This window comes from Calidris pugnax, unplaced genomic scaffold (assembly GCF_001431845.1).
Source record: "Calidris pugnax isolate Ruff unplaced genomic scaffold, ASM143184v1 scaffold56, whole genome shotgun sequence".
Lineage (NCBI taxonomy): Eukaryota > Metazoa > Chordata > Aves > Charadriiformes > Scolopacidae > Calidris > Calidris pugnax.
Genome location: NW_015090839.1, coordinates 9,859,552 through 9,872,495, shown reverse-complemented (window position 1 = coordinate 9,872,495; position 12,944 = coordinate 9,859,552). Strand labels below are relative to the sequence as shown.

The 12,944-nt window shown below is 41.8% G+C and overlaps 1 protein-coding gene across 3 annotated transcripts in view; it reads left to right on the top strand.

Annotated features, from left to right (window-relative positions):
• Positions 1 to 5,056: 5,056 nt before the first annotated feature.
• The window catches only part of SCFD1 (sec1 family domain containing 1), a 46,226-nt gene continuing 38,338 nt past the window's right edge, over positions 5,057 to 12,944 (top strand). For all 3 annotated transcript variants that reach the window (XM_014941945.1, XM_014941944.1, XM_014941946.1), the window contains exons 1-5: positions 5,057 to 5,124; positions 5,991 to 6,079; positions 7,058 to 7,148; positions 7,954 to 8,076; positions 8,986 to 9,073. In XM_014941945.1, the coding sequence (XP_014797431.1) occupies positions 5,068 to 5,124; positions 5,991 to 6,079; positions 7,058 to 7,148; positions 7,954 to 8,076; positions 8,986 to 9,073 (448 nt within the window). In that variant the 5' untranslated portion in view covers positions 5,057 to 5,067. The remainder of the gene's footprint in view (positions 5,125 to 5,990; positions 6,080 to 7,057; positions 7,149 to 7,953; positions 8,077 to 8,985; positions 9,074 to 12,944) is intronic.

Genomic DNA, 12,944 nt, shown 5'->3' with positions numbered 1-12,944 from the left:
CGGGCCTCCGGCCGCAGCTCTCGGCGAGGGGGCCGCGGTTCCCCCCTGCCCGGGCGGCGGCGGGCCCAGGCCCCGGGGACGTGGCCGCAGGTGCCGCCGTGTTGTGGAAATCGCCGTGGGGAGAGCGGGGGGGGCGGTGCGGGTCTCCCGTGGCCGTGGGGAGTGGGTTGTGCTCTCCCTCCGTTGCAGGGGTCTCCCGTGGCCGTGGGGAGCGGGTTGTGCTCTCCCTCCGTTGCAGCTGCCTCTCGGCCCGCGGCAAGGATGGGCTACAAACACAGCTGTGTGCGGTGCTCCTGCTGAGGCAGCGCAGGGGCCTGGGAGCGCGTGCTGACCCTCAGGGCACTGAGAATACACGATTAACAGCTGCAGCTAATTACGCGGGCGGTTTTCTGCGGGTTACGGGTTGGTTGTGCAGCCCCTCCGTACACGTTACTGCAAGTTCATCGTTGACTCGCGCTTCTCTGTCTCGGTGCTGCGCTGTGGGGCCTGGAGCCCCCCGCCCGGGCACCCTCGTCCTGCCCGCCCCCGCGGAGGTGTTTGTCCGCGGGTTGAGCTGCAATCTTGTCACCTTCTCCTTCACAACCGCAGTATCGTTCTGGTGGGATAGAGGGCTCCGGGTGCATTTATTTAACATGAAGTGTCTAAAATAATCTGCCTGGAAGTCTCAGTCTGAGTTTATGTGTGGACTGTCAATATTTACTTGTATTCTCCGTATTCATTTTGTACCAGAAGTCTACTTTCTGTAATCTCATTCCTAATCATCTACCGTTAATGGTGCTATTCGGTGTTCCTTTGCAGTCCTTTAATTTTCCTCTCTTTGCTGCCTTTCTGTTAGAGCCCCGCTGCCTTTGAGCCCTTCTTCCCTACAGCGTGGTTATTTTCTGTTGTGCTTCGCCTTGTGGCTTGATGATTTCAGTCAGCCTTTACCCCCCAACCCCTTGTGACTTCCACTGGGGGGGTCTCACAAGGAAGAGAATCAAACTAAAAGATACACAGAAAAAGGCGAGGATTTATTGTTGTTCAGTGTTTGTATTACCATGTATGTGCACCATCTGTTGTGACCTTTAACCTGGTTCATAACCAGTCAAAGTGTATAATTGTGCAAGCACAGTAAAAAACTGATCCTTGCCCCAGAGAGTATTCGGCCTAAAAGAAAGTGAAACGGCAATATAAATACAAAAAAAAAGAAGCTCAGGGATTTGCTGAATGTTTGTCAAGATTGTCAGAGCACATCACTAGTCCGATTGCCAGTTTCATTAGTAGGGAGCGAGCTCGTGCCAAGTTTTAGTTGAAATGGTAAACTCTGCAAAGCGGCTGCTTCAGGCCCAGTAGAACCAAGATACACAACCATGCAGCCTTATACACAATTGCTCATTTGGCTGAACTGTATGGAAGGTGTCACTGGTGGTGAGGGAGCGAAGGCTCCAGGAACAGCCTGTAATCAGCTTTCAGGATTGCTCCATGGTATTTAAAAAAAAAAAAAAAAAAAAAAAAAATAGAAAAGAAGTGCTAAGCAAGTGGAAGGCTGGATTCCAGGGAGAGCCAGTGCTCAGTGCCTGCTTCCCTCTTCCCATCGCCGAGTGTCACTGCTGGTAACGTGGTTTGAAAAGGCAGAGGAGGCAGGGACAGACTGCGGAGGAGGACTTTAGAAACACTGCCTGGGCATGGATGGATGGTGTTAGGAATGCCAGGGTTCAGCTGGAGTTGAGACATGAAGCGGATGTCAAGAGCAGTGAGAAGAGCTACTGCTGTTTCCACTACATTAGTAGTGAAAACATGAACAAGGAAAAATGTTGGATCGTTGCAAAGTAGAGCCAGTATTTAGTGGTGATGGACACAGATAAGGCTGAGGCACCTAATGCCTTATTTGCCTCAGTCTTCACCAACAAATTGTCCCAGGCCTTTACGTCGCTTTGGAGTCAAACATGTAGTGAATCCTTTTGGAAAATGTTTCTCATCAAGTGAAGGAGAAAGCAAGCATAGATTTGTGTATGATAATCACACCTGGCCAGCCTGATGGTCTTCAGTGATACAATGTCTGGGTTTGTAGGCCCCGGGAGGGCAGACTATGTCATTTACCTTGACTTCAGCAGGTGTTTGACATTGAGTCCTTATATCCAAGTTAGGATGTTAAGGGCTGGAAGGATGGACAACGAGATAAGTAAAGATTTTTTAGCCGTTTACTAGATAAGTAAATGGTTGGATGGTCAGGCTTAGAGGGTTGTGGTCGATCAGACGTACCATACCTGGAGGCTGGCAATAACTGGAGCACCACATGGGTCTGTCCTGTGACCTGTCCTGTTTAAAATCACTCTCAGTGACCTGGAGGAAGTGTCAAAGTGCACTCTTAATAAGTGTGTAAGTGACAGGAAACTAGGGGAATCCGTTAATATAATGGAGGGCAGAGCTGTTGCTCAGAGGGACCTACATGGGCAAGAGGAATGGGCCAACAGGGACTGTATGAAATTCAGCAATGACAGATGTAAGTTCCTGCCCCTGGAAAGGAAGAACCCTTTGTAGCGTCCATGAGACAGTGCAGGGGGTTGGCAGACCGGGGGCTGGAGACTTTTTGACTCCGCTGAAAAGGCCTGCCTGGGCTCTCAGTGTCCAGCAAGCTGAACATCAGCCCAGGGTGCACCCCGGCATAGCAGCATCCTCAGCCGTACTCATGAGAGCATGGCGAGCAGATTGAGGGGAGCCATGGTCATCCCCCTTCTCAGCCCAAGGAGGCCACACCTAGATGTTTGTGGCTGCCATGACAGGAAGGGTGTTCGTCAGTTGAAGGGACTTTAGCAAAAGAGACAACCAAGCTGGTCAGGGGCTGGAGCGCTCACCCCCTGAGATGGGGCTGCAGGAGAAAAGGGGGCTTCCTGTGGGGACCTAACAGCAGCTCCCCAATGCCTGTGGGGAGGGCATTGAGAAGATGGAGCTGGGCTCTCTGGGGTGGTGTGTGGCAGGAAGGTGAGGAACAGCAGGCATGAATTGAAATGAGATGTTCAAACAGGATATAAGGAAAAACTTTTTCACTACAAGGATGGTCAGTGCCACCGGCTGCACCGGGTGGCTGTGGCACCTCCTTGTCTGGAGTTTTCAAGACTTGGCTGGATAAATCTCTGAGCAGCCTGGCCTCATAGCTGACACTGCTTGAGAAGGAGGTTGGACTGGAGATCTCCTGAGGTCCTTTCCAGCCTGAGCTATCCTGTGATACTGTAAACCCCAGGGAAATTGTGCTGAGCCTCATTCAGCTGAAAAGTTAGAAGTTAACTATTTCTACTGCTCTCCATTTGTGAGAAAAGTGGTGTACGTTGCCCTGATTTCTGAAAGTTTTGCCTCTTTGCAAAGCTTTGTGGTGATTTTGTTTATGAATTTGAAGAGAATAGCCATTAACTTACAGTGAGGCAAATAGTCTTTTGCTCCTAGTCAAAGATGGGAGAACATCAGCAAGTTTGCAGATGACACCAAGCTATGTGGTGTTGTCAATACACCGGAGGGACAGGATGTCATCCAGAGGGACTTGGACAGGCTGGAGAGGTGGGCCCAGGTGAACCTCATGAGGTTCAACAAGAGCAAGTGCAGGGTTCTGCACCTGGGCCGGAACAATCCTCACTATCGATACAGACTAGGGTATGAGGTATTAGAAAGCAGCCCTGAGGAAAGGGACTTGGGGGTGCTGGCGGATGAGAAGCTGGACATGAGCAGACAGTGTGCACTTGCAGCCCAGAAGGCCAGTCACATCCTGGGCTGCATTAAAAGATACATTGCCAGCAGGTCCAGAGAGGTGATTCTTCTGCTTTACTCTGCTCTGGTGAGACCTCACCTGGAGTATTGTGTGCGGGTCTGGAGCCCTCAGTATAGGAAGGACATGGACCTGATGGAGCGGGTCCAGAGGAGGGCCACTAAAATGATCAGGGGATTGGAGCACCTCTGCTACGAGGACAGGCTGAGGGAGCTGGGGTTGTTCAGCCTGGAGAAGAGGAGGCTCCGGGGAGACCTAATAGCAGCCCTTCAGCCCCTGAGGGGGGCCTACAGGAAGGCCGGGGAGAGCCTGTTTACAACGGCCTGTAGCGACAGGATGAGGGGCAATGGCTTTAAGCTAGAGAAGAGCAGATTTAGATTGGAGATTATGAACAAGTTCTTTACTGTGAGGGTGGTGAAAAACTGAAACAGGTTTCCCAGGGAGGTGGTTGAGGCCCCTTCCCTGGAGATATTCAAGGTGAGGCCCATCGAGGCCCTGGGCAACCTGGTCTAGTTGGGGGTGTCCCTGCTGACTGCGGGGGGGTCGGACTAGATGACCTTTGGAGGGCCCTTCTGGCCCAGACCATTCTATGATTCTAACAGCACATGGTGTGTTGTTTAATCAGGTAAATGAGGAAAGACTCCTTACTTAATAAGTTAGAGGTAGATGAAGGAATCTACAGGGTTTCTATGTTGAATGTGAAGTTAAAGGAAAGCTCATTCCTGTTTCTAGGAGTTTTCCTGCTGTGAATGAGGGGTATATTTGCACCCCTTAAAACAGCAGTTTCTTCCTGTGAGTTCTCAAAATGTTTCGACATATGTATAAGTGTTAGTCAGGTGAAGAGGGATTTTTTGCTTTTTGCTTGTGTGTATACTGTTGTTGTGTGGGGTAGGAAAAGCAGATCAGGGAAGTAAAGCAAACTAGTTCCTACTGTACAGAATGCACCTTCAGGAAGATACTGGAATTGTTTTTAAGGCAAACTGCGACAGAATATAGCCCGTGTAACTAAGGAGAGAGATTCTTTCTTCGTGTTTTGGGACGACTTCTTTTCCTTTTGTGATTTCTTCCATAAATTCATAGAATCACTGAATAGTTCAGGTTGGAAGGGACCTTAAGGATCATGGAGTTCCTTTCTAGCTGACATGTGCCACTTGTCAGTCAAAGCTTCACAAAAATAATAAAAATGTGACTTGTTGCATTTATATTTTATGATGGTTTTCCTCTCAAATGAAATGTATAACAAAATCCTGGTAATGTGTTTAATCTCTGTTGTTGAAGGCTAAAGAGAGTAAAGCACTATTCTGCTTTATTTTCCAGTGGCTTTGAAACGTATGCTGAACTTCAATGTTCCTCCCGTTAAAAACAGCACAGGAGAACCAGTATGGAAGGTAAGAACTATTTGAACAGGAATAGGATAATTTTATAGTGTTCAAAAAAGTTCAGATTTTCAAATTGTCACTAAATCGAGTATCTTCTCTGTGTTCTTAACTTGTAGAAAATAGTTTTCCTGTGTGTTACGAATACACAGAATTGAATAGCAGAATTGTTAAGAAAAATATCTATTTGAGATATTGGCTGCTTGAAAACCCAATGACTGATTCTTTAGGCAATATTTTAATGAGCAACCCAGGATATTTTTGAAATATACTTCCATCTCATTGATACCTTTGGCAGAAACTTACATGATCCTTTACAGGTGAACCCACAGAGTCAGAAAGGAACTCATAGAAAGGGAAGAACTAATGATAGCCTTAACTTCAGAACAAGCTGAGCTCCAGCTACCTTTATCAGCTTTAAGAAGTAATTTGTGTAAAAGTTTTTGCTACTACAAAGCATATATTCTGTCTTTTCATCCATTCTGTTGTCTTTTCTTTTTTTTTTGCTAGTTCCATTTTTTCCTCTCTGCTTCTCTTTTTGTTTCCTCCCAAAAGCAGTCAGAGAAATTCTGCACTTAGAATAACAAATTTCTGACAGCAGATTCCTGTTTTACTGACACTTTTCAGGCAATGGAAGTGATGAATTTATTTCCCTTTATCATTGAGTTTCTTTTAATTCATTTTTTTTTTCCTGTATTAGTAAGCACAAATGGAAGTCCATGACAAATTAGTGATGTGTTATAAATTGGTAAATGTTTAGCACTTTTCAGGGTTAGGGCAGTAGATCCTTAAACCTCAATTCCTGTACCCACTGTATCTTGTTTTCTACTGTATCCACTTTTTACACCACTTTGTAAAAAGATGTATATCTTTTTCAGGTTCTCATTTATGACAGGTTTGGCCAAGATATAATCTCACCTTTGCTGTCAGTGAAAGAGCTGAGAGATATGGGAATCACTTTGCATCTGTAAGTAAAATAATCAGGATTTTTTTTTAATTTGCTAAAAAGAACTTAATTTAGTATTTCCCCAAAAGCACAAGCAAAACATTGAAAATAATTTTATTAATAACTACTAAAATAAAGACTATACCCTGTCTTGTTTCTAAAATCAGGTGGTATTATTCAGAATCAGGGAGTGGAAAGGTAATTCCAAACACTTTTCAGTAGGATTTCTTACTCAGTAAGGAGGCCCCTGATCAAAAATAAAAATTATCAAGTAGGTGTTTCGGGGAGTCTCTCTGTACAATTCCCTCTGTATTCGTATATATTTAAATTATTTTGGCATATTCTCTGCTTGTGTTTTTACACATAGATTTTAACTCTCCTGTCAAAGATATGGGATCTTTAGGTATTACTTTAAGAGATTTCTCTTTCTCCAGATCACATTTATTTAGTTCATTGTCATTCCTTAGCTGTAGTAGTGGTCATGGAGGATCTTTGAACATGCATTTATTTTTTTTTCAAAAGTTTATTAACTTTTACTAAGTGAAGGCTAAAAATGGAAACACAGTTTAACAAGTTAACAGATCAGCGGAAATGTGTAAGCACCTCACCTGTCTTTGTTTTAATGAGGAGAGGCAAGTTTAATAGTATGAGAGATGCAGTTTCTTTGTTATGTCAACAATTAATAATTGGTATATGTACCTTGTGGATGGAGTATTTTACCTTCCTCTGAATGGATTAATTTATTTTTAAAGATTTGTGAGTCTTTTCTCAAGCTTTGAATAAACCATGGAGACCTCTATTAATATATTCAGCCAAAAATTATACAAATGCAATTTTGCTATTTTTTCATGTTTTGTTCTTGCTAAAATCTGGCTAAATCTAGGGATACATTTTAGGAGATTAAATGTGGCTGTAGAAATAAATAATTTCTTTAATTTATATAATTTTACACGAATCAGAGGAGGAACACATTAGAGATGTACTTTTTCTGCCTTTCAGGCTTTTGCATTCGGATCGGGATGCTATTCCAGATGTTCCAGCCGTTTACTTCGTAATGCCAACAGAAGAAAATATTGACAGAATGTGCCAGGTAACTTGCATGCTGAATGTTTCAAATGAGTGGACCCAACAGAGGAAAAGTGTGTGAAGTAATCCTGCACTCACCGGAGTGTGACCGTTCTGTATCTAGTTCTTGGTTGTGTCTGAACACCATTGCTTTTTTTATATATTAGCACACACTTGTTGTAAAAAATATTTCCCCAAATTTTTACATGCCAAACTTTGATTTCCCAGAAAATAGAAGGGTAAATGTGTCTTCTGTGTTTTGGAGAGCGAGAGCTTGGGGACTGAAAAGACAAGAGGCAGGGGGCACAAATCAAAATATAGGTAGTTCCATTTAAAGATAAGAAACAAGCTATGTTATTGAGAGTGTCTGAATGCTGGAAAATGGCTGGAGAGTTTGTGGAGGATATTCTCGGTGACGTTCAAACCTCAGCTGGACACAATCCTGAGCCACTTGCTCTGTTTGACTCTGCTTTGAGCTGGGGGGGTTGGACTAGGATAAGCTCAGTTTTTCACATTCTCTGGGAGGAATGACATCTTCTCAAAAGGTAGGAAGAAGAGCAAAGGGTGCTTTTGGTCAGTGGTAAGATGTGAAGTAGTAGTAACTATCTAATAGCTTAAATTCCATTTCCTGATTTTTGCAGTTGTGCGTTAGGTTAGTTATATCTGGTTATGTAGTCAATACACTGCTTACAGGGCTGTAGGAACATTCCAAAAATATAGTTTGACTGGATAATTGGAACATCACATAGTAAAAGTAAAAATGTTTTTTAATTGGTCAGAAATATATTAGTACTTATTCGGGAAAAAGTTGTCGTTTTCCTTCCTTTTAGGACCTTCGAAACCAGCTTTATGAATCTTACTATTTAAACTTTATTTCCGCCATTTCGAGAAGTAAACTGGAAGATATTGCAAATGCTGCCATAGGTGCTAATGCAGTAACTCAAGTGGCAAAGGTAAGAAAATCTCTGTCTCTGATGTTAAAGATGCTGCCATTACAGGTGTTATTGCATTCTTACATGGCCACTTCTGCACCATACACAGCTTTTCTGACTGAATCATGAGCAAAACAGATGTTTAGCTAGGTTCAGTGCAAGGCTTAGATTTACTGGGGGGAAAAGAGCAAATCTACAGTCATCTCAGTGATGCAGCTCAGTACTGTGCTTCGGCTTAGTCAAAAGCCCGAGACCTTGTGCTCAATGATAAGGGGAAATACAGTGGTTTCAGAATATTCTCTATCTCGTCAGCTCAACAGAGTACCTCTGTTACATATGTAACGGGGAGGGGATTTTAGCTTGGAAATACTCAAAAAGTGCGGTATGAGTGCAGTTGTCATTTTAAATAGTCAGCATACTTCATAGGTGGGTGTATCATACGTACACATTGTTATTCAGTACAATCCTATACCCTTATGATTTATAGAGAGGTATCAGGTATGTACCTTCTTATTTGTGTTGAGTGCCTGTACCAAAACCTGCAAATTATTAACTAATTATTTTCATATGTACTTAAATATTTTCACTTTTTTTCTCACTCCTGTTAGGGAGTACTACTGGAGAGAGAAAGAAACTTGTGAAATTAAATGAAAACTACTAGTATTGTTTAAGCCTTAAGTCTTCAGCAAGAGTAAATTAGTGCAGCACTGTGAACTAACTTTCTTAAATCTATTTTTCTGTTGCGATGTGCCATTAACAGTTTATGCTATAGAGAAGTTTAATTTTTTTTCCTGAACGTACAGGTATGTTTTATTGAGTAGGTGGTTTTGTAAAAGGTTCAAAAAGAAGTAGCAACAAATCAGAGATAGGTTTGGGGGTTTTTTTATGCTTCACTCTCGGCTGTTCTGACTATTATTCCTTGATTTCTAGGTGTTTGATCAATATCTTAATTTTATTACTTTAGAAGATGACATGTTCGTATTGTGTAACCAAAACAAAGAACTTGTTTCTTACCGTGGTAAGTAAAATTTGTGTAAAATTCATACTGGAGTGTCTAAAGTTGAAATTTACTTTTGAAGTTGTAGCTAATACCAAGCAATAATATTATTTTGCTTTGATCTGCTCAGAATTAAGGATAATCTGTTAGATGTGTAGTCATGAAGGAAGCAGTTCTTAGATATTAACTTTAGCATCTTTACTAGATGGCTATTGCAATACTGAAAAATATGTATTTTTAAATAACAAATTTAGTAAAGCAAAACTGCAGTATAGACATACATGGATAATAGGTCTTTTTATACATGGAATAATGAGTAACCTGGTCTGGTGGGAGGGGGGCTGGAACTAGATGATCTTTAAGGTCCCTTCCAACCCAAACCATTCTGTGATTTTATTTAATATAGGAAAATGTTTGTATTGTTTGCACATGTAGATAGTGTGGGTGACTGCGGTGTTTACGCACCACAAAACACTTCATTCCTTCAGAACTGCAGAGGGGATTATGAGTGTTTTGTTTCTGTGTGAACAGTCAGTTGGAAAGTTCCCGTAAGGACTGCAAAGCAAGAGAGGTGACTTTAATTGCTACGGTTTCTTGTATCTTCTAGACAGTGAGCAGGTTCCTGCTTTTCTTATTCAAGATGTGGGGACATGAGGGGTGTGCAAGGAGAGATGGTTAGGGACAGGGGCTGGAGTGGCGCAGAGAAGAATCTGGGAAAGGGCATTCTAGAAAATTAGAAATGCTGATTGCTTCTGTGAGCGTGTGAGCCAGCACGTCTGCTTCATCATGAAGTCTCAGAGTTGCCTCTGAGAAATGAAGTCAGCCTCGTGGAAATGTTTTTTTCTTTTCTTGGGACTTCTGTTGGAGCTGTTTTGGAACCTAGCAGGAAAACCGAGTGGCTGCCTTAGTCAGTTACCTCTACAGCTATGGTGCTGCGGCAGCTCAAGTCGATATATATATACTTGTTGTCATAATTGCACACATGGTTTTCCTCCCTCCTTTGATCTGATTTTTGCACTCCCCTGACCCATTCAAGATGCTAAATCAATAGAGGATGATCACTCTGCCTCTCCTGCCCCTCTTACTCAAATGGCTAGCTATTACAGGGTGGGTCATCTTGCTGCCCCTGCTGCAGTTTCCTCATCTTCTCCTTTTACATCAGAATAGGTAATTTTGGAGCTGCAGAGTGTTTATTCAGTTGACTCATTCCACAGAAAATACCAGCTCACGTGTGTGATCTACAAACCCAGTGCGAGGGAAGCGGCAGAAGTGTGTATGTCAGAGGCGAGACAGCCCTTTTTTAGCAGCAGCTCCTCGTTACTTTAGTGTAGTCACAGTGTCTACACAGTGTCACACAGTTAATTCCTGGTTTATTTGGGTGCACTGAATACTCGCTAGTGACCAAGTGGAGATGAGAAGTCTCCCTATGTCTAACATTTAACAGTGAGATTTTTCTCCTCTTTTGCCCAATTTCTAAATTCATTACCTTTCTTTAAAACTGCATCCATAATACTGAGTTCTGTCACCCTGGGGATTGATTCTGTTGTCAGAATGAAGGGCATTTTTGTTTGAAAAGCAAACTTTTTTTACTAAAACTGCTTTTAGGAGTTTTAGTAATTGTTTTGTGATGCGTTTGTGTGTGTGTGTAAGGATACTTGACCAGTTCTCATAACGTTCCTGCTAGCTAACAAGGAATTTGAATTAAAATGACTGAAAATGTTTTGCTGTTTTGCACCCCTTGGTTTCTGTGTGGTCTGGTTTCCTCTCTTGGGCTGCTGAAATTTGCCACACGACACATGGTTTCACACTATGTTTAACCCAGTCTAGAAGTGGGCTGTTTCCAAAAGTTGATCGAACAGAAATCTAATCTCCCATAGCAAGTGGTTAGTTCTCCATCAGAGCCCTGGGCAGATCCTCCCTGCTGTGTGAGCTCTGGATCCGACACGGGCAGGCAGTAGGAGTGCAGAGCCAAAGAAAAAGTCATCTTTTTTGCCTTTGGAGAGTAACTCTAGCAGGAAACTGCCAGTTTGTGTATAGTTTCATAAGCTACGTAAGTCAATGTGAATCTGACGGTGATGAAAGGGGGCTGCTGTTCTTGATCAGCACTGCCATGTGTGGCCATGCACAGAGAGCGTGGGTGAAATAAGAACAAATATAACAAAAAAGGCTAATTTTCAGTTTTCTGATTTCCTGGCTGTATGACTGCATTTACAGAGGGGTAATGTTGGGACAGAGAAGCATGATAACGTTCTTCAATTATGTAAAAGGCTCTCACAGTCAGAAAGGAGATAACACATTCTCTCTGTCCATGTAGTAATGGACAAGAAGTGATGAGCTTAAATTGCAACAAGAAAGTTTCTAGCCAGATATTAGGAGCACTTTCTAACATTAAAGATAGTGAAATATTAGAACAGATTACCTATAAACATTATGGCACTTTCATGACTGAGAGGCTTTGGGAATTGGTTTAGTCCCAAGAACAAATAGGTTTAACTCCTCTTTGGGCAAGGGGGCTGACTAGATAATCCCTTGGGCCCCCTCTGGTTCTGTTTTTCTACGACTGTGTAGAAGGAAGAGTAAATGGGTAATAGTGGTATAGAGTCGATGTTCCTGGCATCCTTTTTGATGCTATTTGAGTTCTTCTTCATCAAATTTGGATCAATTTTGTAAAACAAGAAAATGTAGGAGACCTAAGTTTTATGTAATAGATGCATCCCAAAAAAGCTTGTTACAGCACAGAGAGTGGAATATAGAGAATACGTGACAGAACATTTTGCTGAAACGTTATTAGTGGAGTTTCTCAAAGGTTGACCTAAGGAGCAGTAATATTGAATATTTGTGTTGATTGCTATGGTACAAAAAATAAAAGAATGTGCTCATAAAATGTGCGTGTTACACAAAATTAGAAGGCACTGACAATATGCAGATTACTGCAACATCATAAATGAGTACCTTAATAATAGGGAGGAAATTAAATTTTAAATTTGAGAAAGGCAAGGGAGACCATTAGTTGGAGATAAATACAGAATGATAGCCCGAGCTAATTTCAAAGCTTTGTCATTACAGAAAAATAGATATTGGGAGCAGTCTGCCTTTTTTGGTGCTGATAGTTCAGAAACTTGAACTCAGAATAAAAAAAACACTGGGGGGGAGAAAGGGGGCACTTCTATTGCTGCTGTCATCCTAGCAGCCTAGTGAAAAGTTTGACTTACTATGTCTACTGATAGAAATTGCTAAAATAATCCATCTCTCTAAAGTTCTTAGAGGACAAAAGCTGGGAAAAAAAACCAAATATTTAAAGTTAGAGAATGATTATGGCTGGCCATGCATAAATTTGGGATGGAAGGCTTATTAATGTTCTGAGCTTTGAAGTTCATTTTTGAAGAAAGAGTATAAGTAATTATGTGAGAAATTTTTAAAGGTAAAATAAAACCAAGGAGGATGGGATTTATGACATGAATCCTGAGGTAGTGCTTGACTTGAGACCTGTGATAAAATTAGGTTTGATGTTTCCTGTTGGCTATTATATTCTTGTCAGTGTTAATTATTTAAGAGAAATGTTGCTATGTGTCTCTTGTTCTGACCTAAATAAGTGAGGGAAATCTTTATATCTGTAGTGTGAAATGTTTTAGAACTTGGGAATTATCCCTAACCTAGAGACTCACAGCAAATTAATTTTTAAAAGGAAAAAAGAAAAAGAATCTCCTATAAAAGAGGTAGGATTTAGAATCTTTAAATATAGATAACCTCAGACAGGAATTATCTTTAAATTACACAATTAATTCTTGAGGATTTTATATCCGAAAATGGTTTCCAAGTGGATGGGCATTTCTGTTCTGTAACATGGTTTTCTAGGAGATTTTTAGTAATGTAATCAAGAAATTACAGTATG